The sequence below is a fragment of the Trichoderma atroviride genome, chromosome 2, assembly GCF_020647795.1.
Source record: "Trichoderma atroviride chromosome 2, complete sequence".
NCBI classification, from domain to species: domain Eukaryota; kingdom Fungi; phylum Ascomycota; class Sordariomycetes; order Hypocreales; family Hypocreaceae; genus Trichoderma; species Trichoderma atroviride.
Genome location: NC_089401.1, coordinates 6,073,826 through 6,091,629, shown reverse-complemented (window position 1 = coordinate 6,091,629; position 17,804 = coordinate 6,073,826). Strand labels below are relative to the sequence as shown.

At 49.8% G+C, this 17,804-nt stretch overlaps 5 protein-coding genes across 5 annotated transcripts; 2 read left to right on the top strand and 3 right to left on the bottom strand.

Moving 5' to 3' along the window:
* Window positions 1-2,748: 2,748 nt before the first annotated feature.
* Window positions 2,749-4,447, top strand: TrAtP1_004866 (uncharacterized protein). The gene is made up of 2 exons (XM_014084264.2): window positions 2,749-3,473; window positions 3,557-4,447. The coding sequence occupies exons 1-2, from the start codon at window positions 3,041-3,043 to the stop codon at window positions 4,036-4,038; spliced, it is 915 nt and encodes a 304-aa protein (XP_013939739.2). The 5' UTR covers window positions 2,749-3,040; the 3' UTR covers window positions 4,039-4,447.
* Window positions 4,448-7,321: 2,874 nt separating this feature from the next.
* On the top strand, window positions 7,322-8,148 carry TrAtP1_004865 (uncharacterized protein; the record flags this gene model as incomplete). Its single annotated transcript, XM_066112482.1, has 2 exons — window positions 7,322-7,382; window positions 8,036-8,148. 2 exons carry the CDS (start codon window positions 7,322-7,324, stop codon window positions 8,146-8,148), a joined length of 174 nt encoding a protein of 57 aa, XP_065968567.1.
* A 1,909-nt stretch (window positions 8,149-10,057) lies between these two features.
* TrAtP1_004864 (uncharacterized protein) lies at window positions 10,058-10,887 on the bottom strand (the record flags this gene model as incomplete). Its single annotated transcript, XM_014084262.2, has 1 exon — window positions 10,058-10,887. Exon 1 carries the CDS (start codon window positions 10,403-10,405, stop codon window positions 10,058-10,060), a length of 348 nt encoding a protein of 115 aa, XP_013939737.2. The 5' UTR covers window positions 10,406-10,887.
* A 1,336-nt stretch (window positions 10,888-12,223) lies between these two features.
* TrAtP1_004863 (uncharacterized protein) lies at window positions 12,224-12,712 on the bottom strand (the record flags this gene model as incomplete). Its single annotated transcript, XM_066112481.1, has 1 exon — window positions 12,224-12,712. The coding sequence occupies one exon, from the start codon at window positions 12,710-12,712 to the stop codon at window positions 12,224-12,226; it is 489 nt and encodes a 162-aa protein (XP_065968566.1).
* Window positions 12,713-12,887: 175 nt separating this feature from the next.
* TrAtP1_004862 (uncharacterized protein) lies at window positions 12,888-13,974 on the bottom strand. The gene is made up of 5 exons (XM_014084261.2): window positions 13,819-13,974; window positions 13,718-13,747; window positions 13,440-13,593; window positions 13,186-13,365; window positions 12,888-13,122 (listed from the first exon to the last, which is right to left on the bottom strand). Exons 1-4 carry the CDS (start codon window positions 13,918-13,920, stop codon window positions 13,277-13,279), a joined length of 375 nt encoding a protein of 124 aa, XP_013939736.2. The 5' UTR covers window positions 13,921-13,974; the 3' UTR covers window positions 12,888-13,122; window positions 13,186-13,276.
* Between the last annotated feature and the right edge of the window lie 3,830 nt (window positions 13,975-17,804).

The following is a 17,804-nucleotide window of genomic DNA, read 5'->3' as shown; positions in this document are numbered from 1 at the left end:
GAGGCGCTGTACGCTCTACTTGTATTATAACGCTAGCATTGCTAGCCGCCTGGTCAATTTAAAGACGAAATGAGACGAGAAATGAGGTCGACTAGGATATAAGAGAAGCGGAGCTTCTTTCACAGTCTTGCGAATCGATGGCTTGCATCGTCACCCGTCACGAAGGGATAACATCATGACGAAGCGCCGATATGAGTGGCTGATTTCTGGAGCCCTTCTTCCGTAAGGGGGGGTGACGGTGATCGGGCATCGTCTGAGCTCCCCCTAACAACCCAATGCCGCTGCTCTGTACTATCGTTAGCACTACACTAGCAAGGACAAGGCATGTGCGGAATGCTCTTAGTCTATTACAAGGTCCTTTTTCAGCTGGCGATTCTGGATCACTAGCGGTCAGGTGGTCGTCACAAGGCAAGCAGCCCAATTTGACCTTGGGGTCAGAGACTGACTTACTGGTGCCCAACCCCGGCGTGGCGCTGTACTTCTTGTCAACCTAGTACTGTAGGTGTTCTACTTGTAGTAGATGTTCAAAACGAATGGCGCATACTGTACGCCGTATAGGGTATGCAAGTTTTGAGATTGATCACAAGCTCTTGGATGATTCACGGCTGGGATGAATGGTACGATGCACATGCAAGCTGTCTTGCTTTCTAGCGCAGGCACCAACCATCGACAGGAACTTAACGAACCGCAGCTACAGCGAGAGCAGAAACTATGACGCCAACTCAACCCATAAAGTTCTTTACTTCGGCGGCCCGTCCCTAGTTTTAGCTCAGCCAGGCTGCGACTCTTTGGTGATTTTACAACAACGGTACAGCATCTCCTGAAAGGCACAGAGCCTTGCGCTCATGGGCTGGCTCAGTGTAAGCAAGCTTTGTCACAAAGGGGCGGTGGCCAGCAATCAGGGTAGTGCAGCGCCACAAAAATATCCATCAAATTTTCTTCTTCTTCTTTTCTTTTTCTTCTTCCTTTTTTCTTAATCTGGACGCGCTATATCTTGCGGGCTGCTTTTTGCGCCTAGTTGGGGCTGAGAAATTACGTGCTACTTGTACACCGCGATACTAGAGCGGCTCCCATCCCGCGGAACATGCCTTGGGAGAGAAGCCAGATCTTTCACGGTCCATGCCACCCATGCTCATGGTATGGGAGAGAAGATGAATTAACCAGCAAACTTTACAACTATGGGTACAGAGTACATGTGAGAACGCTCCCAGTACTTTGTGTACAGGCGGGTGGACACATCAGATGGGGATGATGGAGCAGGCCAGAGCAAGGGGTCTCCCAGATGACGCGACGAGGTCTCCGTCCGTATGTATCTATGGCATGCATTGCATGGAGACTAAGTCCAGCAACCGGTCCCTGCAAACTACCGTGGACTACTGACTCCATCCGCCTACCCGGTTCATGCAGCATTCTGCGGTGGGCCTGTCAGTCCTACGTGGTGCTTCCACGAGAGCTACAGTACAGTACTTGAATGTACAGGATGGAAGGGAGCCCGGCTGTTGTCCGATAGCATCGGCCGACAGAGTGAGGGGCTAGGGGAGATGGCGAGCCTCGCCTGCCCTGGTGCTGGCGCTACCCCAACGGTGTCCTATTGAATGCGCTGGAACATGTTGCGAAACGGCCAACCCGAATCACAGAATCCCTAGTGGAGCGAATGGTCGCTTAAACTTGACAACAATACGAGAGGTACAAGTGTGGGTGTTGACAAGCCGAAGAGGGTGGTGGTGATTGTTGGCTGCACATCTCAGCCCCACAACATGCCAGACGTGGCAGCCGACTATTAGCGGTGGGCTTGTTGTCGTCGGCATCACTGGGTGGTCAACAGCAGGCCAGAAGAAGCCGATGCCCGACTTCGAGCTGCGTATTCCTCTCGCTCAGATGCAGGTTCATGGGCGGGAGGAAACATGAATGATGCTAGTTTCGGGCTTCAATGGCTGCCCGTGGTTGAAGCGAAGCGTATTTCATCGGACCAAAAGGATCAATCGACGCAGGCGGGGCGCACAAGTCGGCTCTGGGACATATCACTATTCTCACCGTTCCTAGCATCACGGGCTGCTTCTCTGGTGCGACATTGCTCTTTCCATACCAGCACGCATACTACCTAGTATGCCCATCACCTACATGGATCATCCATCACTCCCACATCGGATGCAATTGCTGTTGGCAGAATACCTACCTGCACGGGATGTGGCATAGCAGGGGCCAAGGTCCCAGCCCGGGTACTACATGCAAGCATCTAGCGGTTTACGAGTTCCGAGCCCGGTTGGTTCTGGGTACCACCTACAACCGTGACAGGTTCGGAGTAAGCTGTTTTAACGAGATGCAATTTGAGCCATCATAATCGCCAGCGCTTATCCGCATCGGCCAGCGGCCACGTGAAACTTGACTGACGGTAGCCGCTGGCGACGTGATTCGTCATGTCGGGTAAATCTCTCTTGGCAGCTTGCGCATGTTTATGCTTGCGGTGGTGTACGCTGCTTGGTGTGATGACACAACAGTAACCCTAGCATGTGAATATGCTACAAAGGGCGGAAGAAACCTATCAAAGGGGAGTTGTTTTTGTGCCTACATGTTTGGTGAATAACTCGGATCGTTTCATCATGGTGCCCTTCATCATGGAATGTACTGACCCAAAATGAGTGATGTTGAGATGGCTCAGCTCACCAGACTCTCCCTCTGCAGAGGAAGGGCACAACAATCAGACAAAAGCAATCAGGGTAGTCTCAAGTATAGCTACTGCAGCATGTCATTTTTTATAAATGGCGAATTAGCTCTGCTTCAACTGACAGCCTTGATTATCCCGACATCACCGGGTAGCTTGGCCAATATTGCTCGTTGTATGGGGGGCCATTCTATCCTACCGGGAATTACTCCGTAAAACTCCACATTAACTCCTACCCCGCCATTTGCTCCTCAGAGATACTCCGGAATCGCTCGAGCAAACAGATATAACATCTTCAATCATATCTGGATACAACTTTTCCAACTATATCCTGGAAAACATCAAAGCTCCAACGTCTTCTGGCCGCGTGACGGAACAATGGCAGCCCCCGACTTACAGCAATGGAAAGTGGACAAGCCTTGGCTTGAACTAAAATGCGCACTTGGGGAGGGGCCGTTTTACGAGAAGGAGACGAACTCAGTGCGCCTTGTTGACATAAAAAAGAGTCAGATACTTACTGTATCCGCCGCTGATAACGGGGATGGTTCCTCTCTGAAAGTCATTCAGCTGGATACGCGCCCAACCGTTACAGCCGACATTGAGGGAGTGGACCCTCAGGACCGTATCCTGATCGGTGTCAAACATGGAGTCGCTGTGCTGGACCGCCAAGCTGGGACGTACGCAATGCTTGTGCAATTTAATGAAGAGAACAACGGGCGTATACGATCCAACGATGGAGCGGTAGACCCCCATGGAAAGCTGTGGCTAGGAACCATGACTGATTTTGAGCATGGAGAGCCCCAGCCCGAAGGTATGGCGGCCTTTGACTGGTCTATTTTATGCTCACACTCTTGTGGTTAGCTATTCCATGCTGACGTCAATGGTCTTTGATAGGATTTCTTGCGCGCTTTGACTCGTCCAAGTCTAAAGAGGATGTGCTGACGGGCTTGAGGATTCCCAATGGGATTGGATGGTCACCAGATAACAAAACCATGTACTTTACGCACTCCACATCTCGAGAGGTGTTTGCATTTGACTACTCTCTCGAGACTGGAGCTGTCAGCAACAAACGCCTGTGGTACAAGCATGAAGGGCCAGGAGAGCCTGATGGCTTCCGCGTTGACGTGGATGGCAACGTGTGGCATGCCATTTGGGGAGAGAGCACGGTGCTCAAGATTAACCCCGAAGGTAAGGTTATTGGAAGCGTGACTTTGCCGACGAGGCATATCTCCTGTGTGCAGTTTGTGGGTACAGAGCTAGTCATCACTTCAGCAGCGGACGACGAGGGCGATGATCCAAGTAAGAAGTATGGCGGTAGTATCTTTAAGGTTGATGTGGGGACCACTGGATTGGATCTTTTCAAGTTCAGGTTATAGCCAAAGGACACCAGCAGCAGCAAGCATTTGCCCTAACAACTGCAGCTTTAACGCCGACATCGCGTTGGTTACGAGCGAGAGGAGCCTGGCAAGCGGAGAATACAGACGCCTGATACCTACTACATAGACCCCTTTTGCGCGAATGGAGCTGTTCAACTTGGTCTAAACGGCCCAGAGTCGAACAAATCTTTTTCGAAAATACTACTTCAGACATGCCTTATTTTCAACTATGAATACTACGAGATTTTCATGCGCCCTGTTTGCTCCATGGAAGCAAGCAAACAAACAAGAGGAAGCTAATACAAGTACTCTCGAGTGGGAGTTGGGCCCGCCTACTGGACGCCAAGTATGCAGGCCTGAGACAGACCGCCTGCAAAGGAAACCCAAGATGCAAACACCATATACGGACAGGTAGGCACTCTGTGATGTGATGTCAATAGATGTGCCGCCCACCCACAATTGACGAAAGAAGGGGTCAATTGAGAAACAGATTCACCAAGGATGCTATACGCCTGACATGGTCATATGACTGGCCGCAGCTTCGAAGCATTCGCTTTCAATGAATCACCTCTGCTCTCTCTGCGTCATGGAGGGTGATAACAATAGAGATTTGCTGATATGATAATATGACAAACTACTAGTCTACATGCTAATGGCACATCAAGCCCACAAAATCCTCCATCTCTTCGCTGCGGATCGATCTGGTGGCTTGAGCTTGACATGGATAGACTTACTTGTATCCTAGGAGTGTGTGAGTAGAATCCCTCCAAACGTCAAAGCTCAAGAACCGGTCAGCGGTATAGGAAGCTGGCAGGTTCCTGGTCAATGCAAGGCCTGGCTCATCCCTAGCCATCATACGATGCTCTTGCTAGGAAACAGTCTTTGAAGGAGGAGGGAGATGGAGAGTACAGTAAGAGAGCCATTGCTCACCGCTGCTATCCGTTGTTCAAGCCTTGGCTTCATCGCCAGCCCAACTTGCAGACCCGACTTGAAGCGGCCCCCATTCGAACCCCCTGGTTCCGCCTCACCGCCTGCTACGACCCCCGGCCCCGGTCTCCGGATTTCCGGCCCCGCACGCTCGGGGCGGTTCGGTCACGTCGCTATGGACCAGGGCATCTGCCCAGCTGCGACGGAGCTCTGGTAACAAGTACTAGCAGCCCACTAGATGAGCCGCCATTATGGAGAGGCTGTCGCTGGAGAGTCATGAGAAGAACAAAAGAACAAAGTGGAGACGAATTGGGCGGCTCTAGCCTCATCGCCCATGGCCAGGAGGGAGACAGGGGAAGCGTATTCTCGAAACCACGAAAGCTCCAAGGCCTGCAGTCAGTCTACAAGGACGAGCGACTAGTACTTGTGCCAGAAAGCACAGGCATAGCTGATAAACGGCCCCCAAACACCGCTATGCTGCAAGTTGGAGCACGACCGGGGCGTCTGTCGGCGCCCTGAGGCCACCTAGCGCAACCAGCGTAGCATGCGGCTGCAGTTCTCTCCCAGGCAAATGCAAACGCACACACAGGGCCACTTGGCCTGCAGGAACTACTAGTGGTACAAGCACGAAACGGCACGCAGAGGGAGAGAAGAAACAAGGAACAAGGGGCGACGCAAAGGCAAAAACGTGCGGCGCTATCGTTATGCATACGATACATGGACTAAAGCAAGTGCGTGCTGCAGGCATCTCGATCTGGATATCAGAGCCAAGACTTGCGACGGGATTTCTGGGCCGCGAGAGCGGGCGTTGGTGCAAGGGGGGGGAGAAGAGACAACGAAGCTCGGCTAGCATTGATGCGGTCAAGATGGTCGCTTGCCGTGCTGTCTCTGCCTTGAAGAGAGGAGTGGATGGATGGATTGATGGAGTAGGTACAAGTAAGTGATGCAGAGGGGGAGGGGGGAGAGAAAGAGGGTGAGCGTGTATGATGCTGTGATGCTGTGATTTTCAGCCTTCTCAGCCTTCTGGAGACCTTGTCATGGGCCAGTCTGGGACCAATTGCTTGGTGTTGAGAGCTACGATAGTGCCGTCTCTCGTTGGGTTATCTGCCGTCCTTATTTGGGGTTACTACTGCATGCAACCATTGACAAAAACATTTTAGACGCTGCGGATGGGTTACTGCCGCTTCCTACACCGCTTTCTTCCGGGTGATTTTTTTTCCAACTCCCCCCGGTCAAGACAGCAAAACCGAGAAAGCGAACAACGAAAAGAAAAAAAAGTAGAGCCGGGACCAGGGGTTCCCAACCTCTTCTAAACCCCCTTTGGGCTTTGCAACAGCACGAAAGCATTAGCGGGCCGCCTATTGACTTGTTTGTCCTCTTGTCTTTATGGGCAATGCATTCATTCTCAAGAAAGGAAGAAGGAGGACAAGAAGAGCAAGAGCAAGGAGATTTGATTGAATTGGGACGATTACACCAAAAAAAAAAAAAAAACGATCAAAAGTGCTGGGCAAAAGCCACGAGATGCTGACCTGAGGTAGACGCAGGGCGTGCTGTACGTACTTTGTCGCGCAGCAAACCCCGTTCCAGATGCCTGTGACAGAGGGATGGAATACTACCTACTTTGCTGGAATACCTACAGTCACACGAGGCACGCGGTCTGCCTTCATGCAGGTAGAGGGCCTTGCCCGGCCAAGTCACAGATACCTGCCGGCGCTGCTACGCTGGACGCTGGACTGCTTCGTTGGCGTCCATTCATCCGCCGTCACTCACCCGTCAACGTGCTCATCGAGGCCCCAGCCTTCTGCTTTTTCGTGCGCAAGCAACCCCACAGGCGCAGCAAACATGGTGCCGGGCGTGCTGATCACAGTGGCCGGCCGTGGCTCTCCATCATCGGCGCTGCACGCTTTGTCTTCAACGGCGAGACGCATGCGAGCCCAGATCTAGAGGAACGCAGGGAGTACCGGTATATACAAGTACAGAGTGTCTGTGGACAGCCTCGACACCTGGTTCCATTCATGCCACTGCTATGCCATGCCTGCCATGCCTGCCACGCCGAAGCGGCATGCCCGTCTCCATTGTGGGCTTGGCCTCATGCCCGCTCACATCACAGAGCGCCATTGATAGCAACTGCATCCTGTCAACGCCTGCCACCTCAGACCTCCCTCCTTTTTCTGCGTCTTCGAGCTGTCAACTCAACTCGGACCAGGTATCCTACATGCTCGTACATACTTGCTACTGTACATACCTGGTACCTACTACTATACTACTACTCTACTACAGTGCTGCAGTACTATCAGCTCCCCACCCTGTCCATGATGCCCATGGCCGAACCCTGCTGATCCTGCGAGGCAGACGAATGGACCCGGCGTGCTGGCAACCTGAAAAGGGCTGTCCCGCTGTTGGGCTGACATGGGTGTGTTGGCAGAGCTGACCGGGCTCCCCTAACCAACTTGCCCCATCGTCCTCGTCTCTTTTTGAACGTGTCGGTGAAAAAAAAAAAAAAAAACGAAAGAAGAGGCTGCGAGGGTGGATTGGGGGGAGGGGAGGCTCAAATTCACGATGGCCTCATGAAGACGTCCTCGCAGATCCGATTGATGCCTGCACTGGAATCATTGTTGCGGCCGTGCTGTTTCGACATTTCCCACTTTTGGTTTCTCTCTCCCCCGCTGCTCCGTCTTTCACCCCTAGCAGCCGTTGTATAGGTGAGAAGAGCACAGGCATCTAAGAATAGCAACGCTCTCTCTCTCTCTTTTTTTTTTTTTTTTTTTTTTTTTCTTTCTTGGTTTACTATTGCGTTGTAGCTCTACACAAAGCATACTTTTGACCAAAGATATGCCGCCAAGACCTTGTTTTCCTTTTCCTTTCTCTTCTTCTCTTTCGTGTTTTTGTAGACCGCTCCTTTTACTTCGTCTGCTACGGCCTTTTGTTTGGTCCAATCTACACCGATATAACGCAAAGTATAGCCATTCTTCTCTCACGCACAGCCCCGTAGTAGATAGTAATACTGTAGTAGCATCCTCATTCTATGTAGGCACATGTGTGTGTTTTTTTTTTCTGACCCTCGGGTTAGCTAACCGCGGCCTTGCCGAAGCCCCAGCTGCCCTCAAAAGGATAGGACAGCAGCAGAATAAGGCCATTCCCACGTGTATCAAGTTTAGAGTAGCATTGCCAGCGGGTGTGTAGGGGAAAAAAAAAAAACTAAGCGCGGCGTCATCAAAGATGAGAGCGGGCTTGGCCAGCAGACTGAGGACTTTTTTTGCAGCATCAACAAGTTTGCATAGTAAAATCTTCATGCGTGTGGATTCGTTGCAGTTGCGTAACCCCCCATTGACATGTTGGCATTCTTTGTTCATGGTATGAGCACGTAGCACCTAGTATGCAGTACATGATGCCTATTCTATGGTCTGTATGTATACCTACATCATACGTACGGATAGTAAGTAGGTAGTTGGCATGTAGATATGTATGGTACGTCTGTCTACTGCAGAGATGCCCGCTTCTGACGCAAAGCCACGCTGGGAATAGCAGCAGCAGCAGCAGCAAAAACTAGTATAGTATTTGGCATTCTGGCATTTTGGCATTAGCACGGTTTCCCTTTTGGCGCTTATTCGGATTGCCACGAGACTTTGGAGCCAAAGGGACCCGGTCCATCCATCACGAGGATATGAAGGGGGGGGAAGATGGGGAAAAAAAGGGATTTTGAGGGGGGGGGAGGAGGTCTCTCCCCCCCCTGGGCTGCCAACGAAGTCGAATCAACCCATATTTGGTACCAAGTGCATTTTAGTAAACGCGGCAGAGGAAGGGACAGGACAAAAAAAGAAAGACCCCATGGAGGATCATCTTCATGCTGCCGCCATCTAGATATACACCTTTTCAAACTAAACAGCACCTACTGTACAACACACACACACACTCGCACGGGAGGACGACAAGGGGGGGGGAGTATCAAGAAGAAAGAAAAAAAAAAAAAAAAAGGGGGGCTGGGTTAGAAAAAGTACTTTGCAAAAGTTTGTTGTCCATTGGGGGTGGTTTTTTTTCCGTTTTGATGGAGTGAAAAACACGGGGGGGTGTGTATCTTTTTTTTTTCCATTCATTCATGCATGCTTCACTTGTCTTATCAAAGATACCTACCTACATATGCTGTGACAGCGAACAATGGGGTAATACTAATAACAAGAAAGAAAAAAAAAAAGAGAAAAGAAAAAGAGGCATGTGATTCGAACATTGGACGAATAGGTAGACTAGACCACGCAAACATGCATATGACAACAAATCTTTTTTCCCTGCCTTGTTAGCACAGTCATTAGTTGGCCAGTAGCAGAAGTAGGTATGTAGGTAGGTAGGCATATGATCAGTGCGGTGAGGTCGGATGAGGAAATGACAGGACGTGAGAATCAGGTGGGAACCAAAACTACCTACCTGGGTACTCACTCTCCCCAAGATCGACAATGAGACTCCAGGTTTATCTGCTCTTGCGTATAGTCGTCCAGTCAAACAACGAGTTTCTCAAACAAAGCCCAGTCCTTGTTGCTTCCTTTGCCGTACCGTCGTTACACTCGCGTTGACTCAGACGTAGATACACGCCCCCCTTTTAGCTTGTCCAATAGACGTGAGAGTCTTGTGTTTTGTAGGACCCTGCCCCTGAAAAGAGTGATATCCAATATCTAGTGTAGCGAATGACACTACGTAGGCCGTCTAGCACGTTAGGCAGCGTCGGTCTAGTCGCGTATCAATGTCAATAGTGGCAATACCTGCCGCTTGGCGTGAGACAGCGGGAGAGTGACAGAGAGCTGTTGGCTTCGTCATGTTCAACTCATTTTACTTCTGCTCTGGACGACGAAAAGTAGCTCATGGGGTTTGGAATAGTATCGTAATCTTCACTTTTATGCTGTAAAGCCTTCTTTCGTCAAGGATTGTTGATATTGATTATTTTCTGACTTATCGACTGCCTATAATTCAGACATTGGACTACCAAATAATCGTTCAAAGCGATTCATCGTGATACAGGTAACGAATACTTTCATATAAGGCACCTTAGACATGACATAGACCCCACTGTTTACCTTTCCAGCCAGTGAAGAAGCTTCGCCAGCTACTCTCCAATATCGCTGAATTCCTCCTCTCTCAAATCTGTATTGAGGACCAAATCCTCCTTGCTTCTTCTGTGTACGATGATAGTCAAACCCTCGATGTCGTAATCATTGTATCGGTTTTGATGTGAAGCCGTCACCGGTTCTTGTCCAACAGTATCTGCAGTTGCTTGTTGTTGTAGCGCGATATCTAGCTCACTTTGCAGCTTATCAAACGCAGCACTTAGCCCCAGATACCGTGAGCGCCACTCACAGATGTGGTGACTAGAAGGCATTTCGGAATCATCATCGGGGGCTGCAAGGGTGATATTTGGCTCTGTATTATCATTTTCTGTCAGAATGCTCTCCATGCCATCGTTTATAGATTCCCTCTGCTTCTGTGCCCTAGATGTTTGCTCTTTGGTTTCTGCCTCATATTGTCTTGTTGACCTGGCGACTGTTTCTTCAATTTGAAGAAATCCAGTTGGAGACTGGGAAGAGTGTAATTGAGGCCCGGCAGCTAATGGTGAGAATGGCTTCTTTGGAGAGTTGCTCCTCGAGTCACCAACTTTTCTCAATTGTTGTTTCCAGGTTGAGATGTCAGAAGATTCGATGTTTGGTTTGGGGCTCTTTGAATTGACGACGACGACCCTCCTGAGCGAACCTTCAGGTTCAACCGTCGCTCCAACTTCTCTTCCTGGCGTTTTTGGGCTTACGCCAATGGCTTTTCTGGTTGGCGAGTTTGTATGTTTTTGCAGCAACTGGGTTGCTTCAACGTTCTCTATCGGCTCATACTTGGACTCATGCTGGCGCCCTGATGTACTGCTATTCTCTCGAGATAGTGGTGTACGCTGTGAAGCCGTGGCAGCCTTGCCTGGTGGTGAACCCCCCTACATTTTCTGAATCCAGATTCTCAGGCTCAGCTCCTTCTAAGCTAAACTTTGAAGCACTTTTCCCACCGTTCCTAGACATCACAGCATGCTGAACAGTGCGTGGACCTTGAGCACTAGTCCAAAAAATATCTTCATCAATGCTGTGTGGGTTATAAAGAGCTCTTTGAGCATTTATAGTGACATCGTCGGCAAGATCGTGAGCTCTTTGGCGAGGCGAAGTTCGTGAGGTATTGTCAGCCCGCAGATCATGGGTATACAATCTTTGTGAGGACGATGCAGCTCCGTCTTATATATATCCGCATTAATTAGTCTCGTCCATCTCAAATGTCTTTATATCAATGTTTGGCCCATACTCACCTGCTCTTCCGCTAGACCAAACTTGATACTCCGGTTGCTGAGACAAGCAAGGGTCCGCGGTCTTATAATCAGATGAGAGTGAAGTGGCCGGAATAACATCCATTTCAGCTTCGTTTTGCCTGTAAATGGACTTGAAGGAATTATTCGAGCTACTCTCGTACATCGCCTCATCTTTTCCCATATTAGGTCGATCATCCATATGCCGCCTCGATGAAGATTGGCGAGCAAGGCAGCAGATGCTATGTCTCGCAGGATCGCTACTTGTATGGCAAGTTGGGCAGCCAGAGGGTTGTTCAGGATTATTCGAGTCGCTATAGGATTTCTCTAGGCGCTGTCGGCGTTCATGTCGAAATTGCTGGCGTGCTTGTCTTTCTATCTGACTGCGTTCCGCTTGACCTTCTTTGAATTCGCCAGTGATTCGGTTGCGGCTCTTTGATTGAGCCAGTCGATGGCTCCCTACATGACAAAATTAGCCTTGATTTTGCGAATTGAGCCTGTGTGTCGCCTACTTCTGCCTTCCCTGCTCGACTCAGCTAAATTCCCAAGGCTTTGGCTGTGAGTTACCCCTTGGCGCCAACCCCCTAGTTCCGATTTCCATTGCTCTTGCGTATATATGCGATCTGCTGAAGTGTTCGTAGTCAAGGCACTCACCAGCTCGGTTTTACACTTGAAACAAAATTCATGTCCGCATCTTGCGCACCGTGACCGTGAATGCAAGAAGCTACCACAAGAATGACATACTTGGACAGTCTTCATTCGCGAAATCTGTTGTTGTTCCCGTTCATCTGGCAACCAGCCTTCAGGCCGTGAGACCCCAAATGTGTCAAACATATCCAGCGCGTCTTCTTGTTCTTCTGTGGAGTTACCTAGAGCCGGCTGTGCAGTCTGAATAGTCGAAAGTGATGCTCGCGAGTTGGCCTGGAAACGTCCAGAAGACTTCTAATCCAAATTCGAACTGTCAACTCGGTTGGAAGCAGACTTATTCGACCTGTGTGAGCCCCGGAATCTGCTAGGGCCCCGAGTTGGGCTCCGTAAACCTATAGAATTGGTCGATCTTGATGCCCTCAAACTTGGCTTGACATTGTACATGTGAGCGCTTATCGATGACGCTTCCCAAGCAACTCCAATGTCATCGCTGTGATTGTCATTAATTCTCAAGCCCGGATACGAATGTCCAACAGGGGGTGAAGCGGTGACTTCAAGCCGTGTGCCCTGGCAAGCCGGGCTGCAAACTTCTTCGCCTTCGCGCACATTTGCGACATGTAGCGAATTCTGAACCTTGGGTCGAACTTTGCTTGACATGATGTTGAGTTGCCGTATACGAGACTCGACATATCCCGAGGGCACAAGATTATCCGGCGGTGCTCCATCCAACGATATTGGATCCTTGGAAGGAGTCATGGGATCATTCACGAAGTTGTAAGCCATGATACTGGTTCAACAAGTAATGTCACTTGAGCTAAGAAAATATAATGAACTGGTATTGTTAGGAAGAAAACACCAGAAACAATTCTCAAAAGAAGAAGCGTTCAAAACAAGCAAGGGAGAAGTTGCCTTGCCATCAAGCCAAAACGGAAAGGATGATTGGTCCTACAGAGATATGGAGGAAGGAGGGGTATGATTTCAGTTCATTATGTCTAGGAACCGCGCCTACATACAGCAACGCATATTTTCCGAGACTCTGCTAAAAGCAGCAGAGATGCAACTTTTTATATGTAACAGCACCGCAACTGGAATCAATTGTTTCGGCTCTGCGCTAAAGACAGGTAGAAAAGTTGTACAGGAATTTATATTTCTACAATCGTTTATTTGACATGGGCGGCAAGGGTCTCGAGAACCTATCGATAGCATGTTAGCGCTTGTTTGTTTCGCGAGTAGAGCCATGTCGTATCTTGACGCACCTCCAGTTCAATCTTGGCCTCGGCGATATCCTGCTCGCTTCCATTGCCGCTGGCAACCTTCTGGGCCTCGGCGATAGCAGCACGGATAGCGTCAGCGCTGAAGTCCTCCAGGGGGTAAGCCTCGGGGGGAGTTGATGCTCAGGATGGAGTTGGGCTGAACAGAGGCAAAGCCACCGGACACTATATGGTCGTTTCATTGTCAGTCCTGCTATCGGTGGTACAGTCGCAGATTCGGAGGGGTTATATCAACGCACCGAAGAACTGCTTGGCGGCGCCGCTCTCCTCAACAACCTCGACCAAGCCGGGCTTGAGCTGCTCGATGGAAGGGACGTGGTTGGCGAGGACACCCATATCACCGGACTCGGCGGGGATGTTGACCTGGACGACATCCTGGGACTTGTAGATGGACTGCAGAGCATTGCGGTAATTAGCATCGCGGGAACATCTGTCGAGCGTCGCATATCCTCCACTCCAGCACAATCGGTTCGCATTTCCAGTAAGACTTCGAATTCTCGGGGCGCAGTATTCATACCTGGTGAGGCAGGGCCAAGCTCAGCTTGATCTAATAAAATTTCAGTTAGCGATATATTAATTGCACGCCTCTTGAATTCGAGGCTCCGGAACATCCCTCACCTTGTCGGGGACGGCCTCGGCGTATCCTCTCCGCTGGAAGGCCACTCGCATGGCTGAAGGGCGAGCTCGGAGAGCCACGCGGGCAACACGGAGGGAGTTCATGGTGACTGTGAGGACGATTGAGTCGTTACTTGTGTTGAGCTCAATTGAGGCCGCTGGCACGAATCTTTACCGGACTGCAGTCATGAATTCGGCTAGCGGGAAAATCGTTGCCGCAACACGTGAAGTAGCACGTGATTTGATCCATATGACGATATCCTGCTACGACTCGAAGCTCGACGGGCTGAATTTTTGATTCAAAGGCTGCAAGACTGCGAAAAGGCATGGAATTTTCCAAATTGCAATAAATGAATGATGTCTCTGGTAATGCAAGTTTGCAAGGTGCAGTCTACCTTGATATTTGTCAAAGTTGTGCCTGAGAGCGATGGAGGGTTACTGCTTACACCATTGAGCTTGAAGAAATAAGACTCTACTCTACACAAAGAGCTGTTTGTCGGCAAGACATTGCTGATTTATTGTTTTCAACGAATTATGAGAAGACTTGGTTTGTATTGTGCCTACAAGGATAATCCAGTAGTCTGGATAAGTAAATTAATTGAGGCGTGTGACTGAAAGTTCGCGAACTGTCATTCTAGTGAGCCTCATGTGTAACTTCAATGTTATACGACTTGGACATATTTGGATATATTGACTGCCAGCTACGTTATTTCATCATCTCAACCCGTGATAGAGACTAAATATCGATTATTTAGTGGCTTATAGTATGATGAATATACTGGTAGCAGCCAGAGTAAAGTTCTACAGAGTAACAAAGGTCTTTATGAAGCTGGTGAACCTGATGATTTATTCTGTGTGTGTGACTATGAAAAGCAACTCAAGTAAATGGATGGGCTTGATGAATGAGAGCGGAACTACATAGCCATTCAATATATGTAGAGAGGATTACCAACCCGGGAGACTATTTTCCTGAAGAGCCTCATTTCAATCACGTAACCTATAACACTCACGAAGTGGCGTGAATATATCGAGTAAGAATAATGGTAAAGAATTGAGTCCGAGCAAGTCAGGTTGGAAGCTCCATAGCACAAGTAATTGCATGACTGAACTGGTATGAGACTGCTTCCATCGAGATTACTTGCTGCTTTACGTTGTGTCAACATTCGATGAAGATAACGTCAACGGCCGTATCAAACTGATGGCTCATCTATAGTACGTTATACATGCCAGAGGAAACCACACGCAGAGCAAGCTCCGGGATGGATATACACCACTTACACTGCAGGAATGGGAATGCGGCATAGTAGCAGTAACTCTGTCTCCAGTGACATTTCTCACCTTTAAATGTCAGTTCATTTTGTTCCGCCAACTCTGGTCTGGAGGGGTCCAAACGCCATGTTATCCAGAGACTCCGAGGAATGGGTAGCTTCTGCATGGCGCCACAAGCAGCTGCGAAAGGCCTAGAATTCTGTGTGGCCATATCTTCTTAGCCTTGTTTTTTTTTTTCTTTCTTTCGCAGCGCTCGGGAAGCATAATTCGGCCCCTATGCGGTATAAGATTTTTACTCGGAATGGGCTGCGGAAGGCTTCAAGGGGTGGCAGCACACCAAGAGCAATTTTGACTTTTCCGGCCAAACTCTCTCCCTTTTCCTCCGTTATCGCTGCCACTTTGCTGCTGTGCCGCGCCAGAAATGCCCAGAGCTCATGTGCGACAGCGCGGTATGTCAACTAACTCATCTGTGCAAGGTAGCACGCCTCCATGTATGTGGTTTACAAGCGCCAAGAGAAGAGTGTGACTTCGCGTCAAGTTGCCATTGCTCACGAGTCGAAGCCAAGAGACCTAGACTTGAGGATAGGTAGACACGTCTCAGATAAACATTTGTCTCAAAGAAGCACAGAACGAACTTGACTTGGGATTCATACGAGCCCCTTTTCTTTACACGAGGGCCTTTCTCTGGCCTCGGGCGCGAGACATCAATAATTCATGCATATACGGAAAGTCTGTATACGCGCTTATGAGCCAAACTGTATTTACGAAACGGGAAGCAAGCTGAGCAGCCAAGCATGCAGCCTCACCTTGCAAGGTGGACACCAAGAAAGGAAAATTTTTGAAGCTCCGTCGTCAAAAGGAAAATTTCCCCAACCCCAACGTCCGTCCCCATGCGCCAATTATTTCCTCGCTCCCCTCCTTCTTGAGAAACTTTTGTTTTTTTTTCTTCGTCTCTATTAGAGCCCGCCTAGCCGCTAAGAGGACGGTTGTCGTCGGTGGGCTGGGGCCCCCCCATTATCGGAGCGATCGTTTTACTAGCGAGAATGCGAGAAAAAAAAATTGCTAGAACGGATTTTCAACGACAAAGCAGTCGGACCAGAAAGCTAGCGGCTGGCTTAGAACCAAAAAGTCTGCCACTGATTGACGAGACACTGTGTACCTCGCCGGATTTTTCTTGTCTTGCACGATCGCTGCACCCCTAGGGGCACGAAATAATAAAACAGCCCGAGGAGAGACGAGGCCGCTAACGCTGGTGTCCGGTGTTTCTCCAACCATCAAATCTCCAAGCTTGAGGAACCCCCACTACCATCTACGAGCTTGTAATCTAGCTTGGTTTAAAAAAAAAAAAAAGTGATTAATTTGCTCTTGGCTTTGTCTCAACGAAATTTGCTGTCTTGGCCAATCCGCGGGGAGCAATTGAACACGCAAAAAGTCAGTCATGTCTAAGACGACTGAAGGAATTGGTTCACACAGCCTGGCCTAGCCTGGCCCTCCTATTTTTAAGCTTACACATAAAAGTAATAAGACATTTCAGCCTTGGCGTTGACCGGGAACGAGCAAGAACACATGTCTCATCAATTTGAGATGATGTCTCTCTATCCAAAGCCTCGATTTCTGCTTAGGAAACATTCAAAGACATGTGCGGAGGAGGAGCACACTGTCCGCCTTTGGTATACGACGGCTTGTGTTTTCTGAGATAAAGGTGCATAAGCTGTGTATGGGACACAAGTGCGGAGTGCAAGAGCTATCCATCTTGCCAGATACAGATACAGACGCTACACGGCCGGGTTGTAGGTGTCAGTACGAATCGCAGCAACGCACGCATAGAAATTAGTCAATTTACCAAGTCATTGTATCAAACCGGCATCGATGCGTCGAGGGAGCTACGGCAGGTCCCTTACCATCGCAACGGCAGTACTGCGAGTACATGCATGCGCCAATATTAAGGGGACTTGCAGCTGGTCCGTATCTGGCCACGGAGCCATTGGCTGCTGTAGAGCGCGTAGTTTCAAGACCAAGCACATTACGGAGCACAGCTCCGCAGCTCATTAGTATCTACCGTGGCCGAAAAGGGCTGTGGATGGCCCTTTGGTTTGGCTGCTCATGCACGGCCCTGACTCTCACCGCCGACGGGAGCCAAGATGCGCCGTCAAGTGAGCACGACTTGCGCATGCCTGAGGCTCAAAGGTGCTTCAAAGTGCTTCAAAGTTGCTTCTCCGGCTGCTTCTAGCCGACGTTGACCCGTGGACTTCCCGTCCCGCACCTCCATGCTCCACGGCCTTTTTCGAGATACGTGGGACGCTGAGGCGAAACGCCTTGCTCCCATTCGCGCCCCTGTGCCGGTTGGATGGCGTACGCTTGCGCCTCCAATTGGCCGCGCCGTTACGAAACGCCCTACCTAACCTGCGCATGAAATGTGCCTGCCAATATATCGCGAGCCCTCTAGATCGAAGCGACGAGCACGCTTTGGGAAGGGCTTCAACATGCAGCATGCAACGGACATGTCGGCCGAACCACTTGCCAGTGTGGCGTCACTCTCGCAGCCCTGCTGGTGATTGGGTCGTCAGTTGCAGCTCGACGGGCAGCGTATCTCCTCAATTACGAAGAGCTGCTTCCTTTGGCCCAGGACCCTTTTTATTCTTCGTGGTCATGGGCCATCGTTATCGAAAGACCTCACTCAGCAAGAGAGAGACGATGCGGGGTTTGTGCAGCCAGCCGTG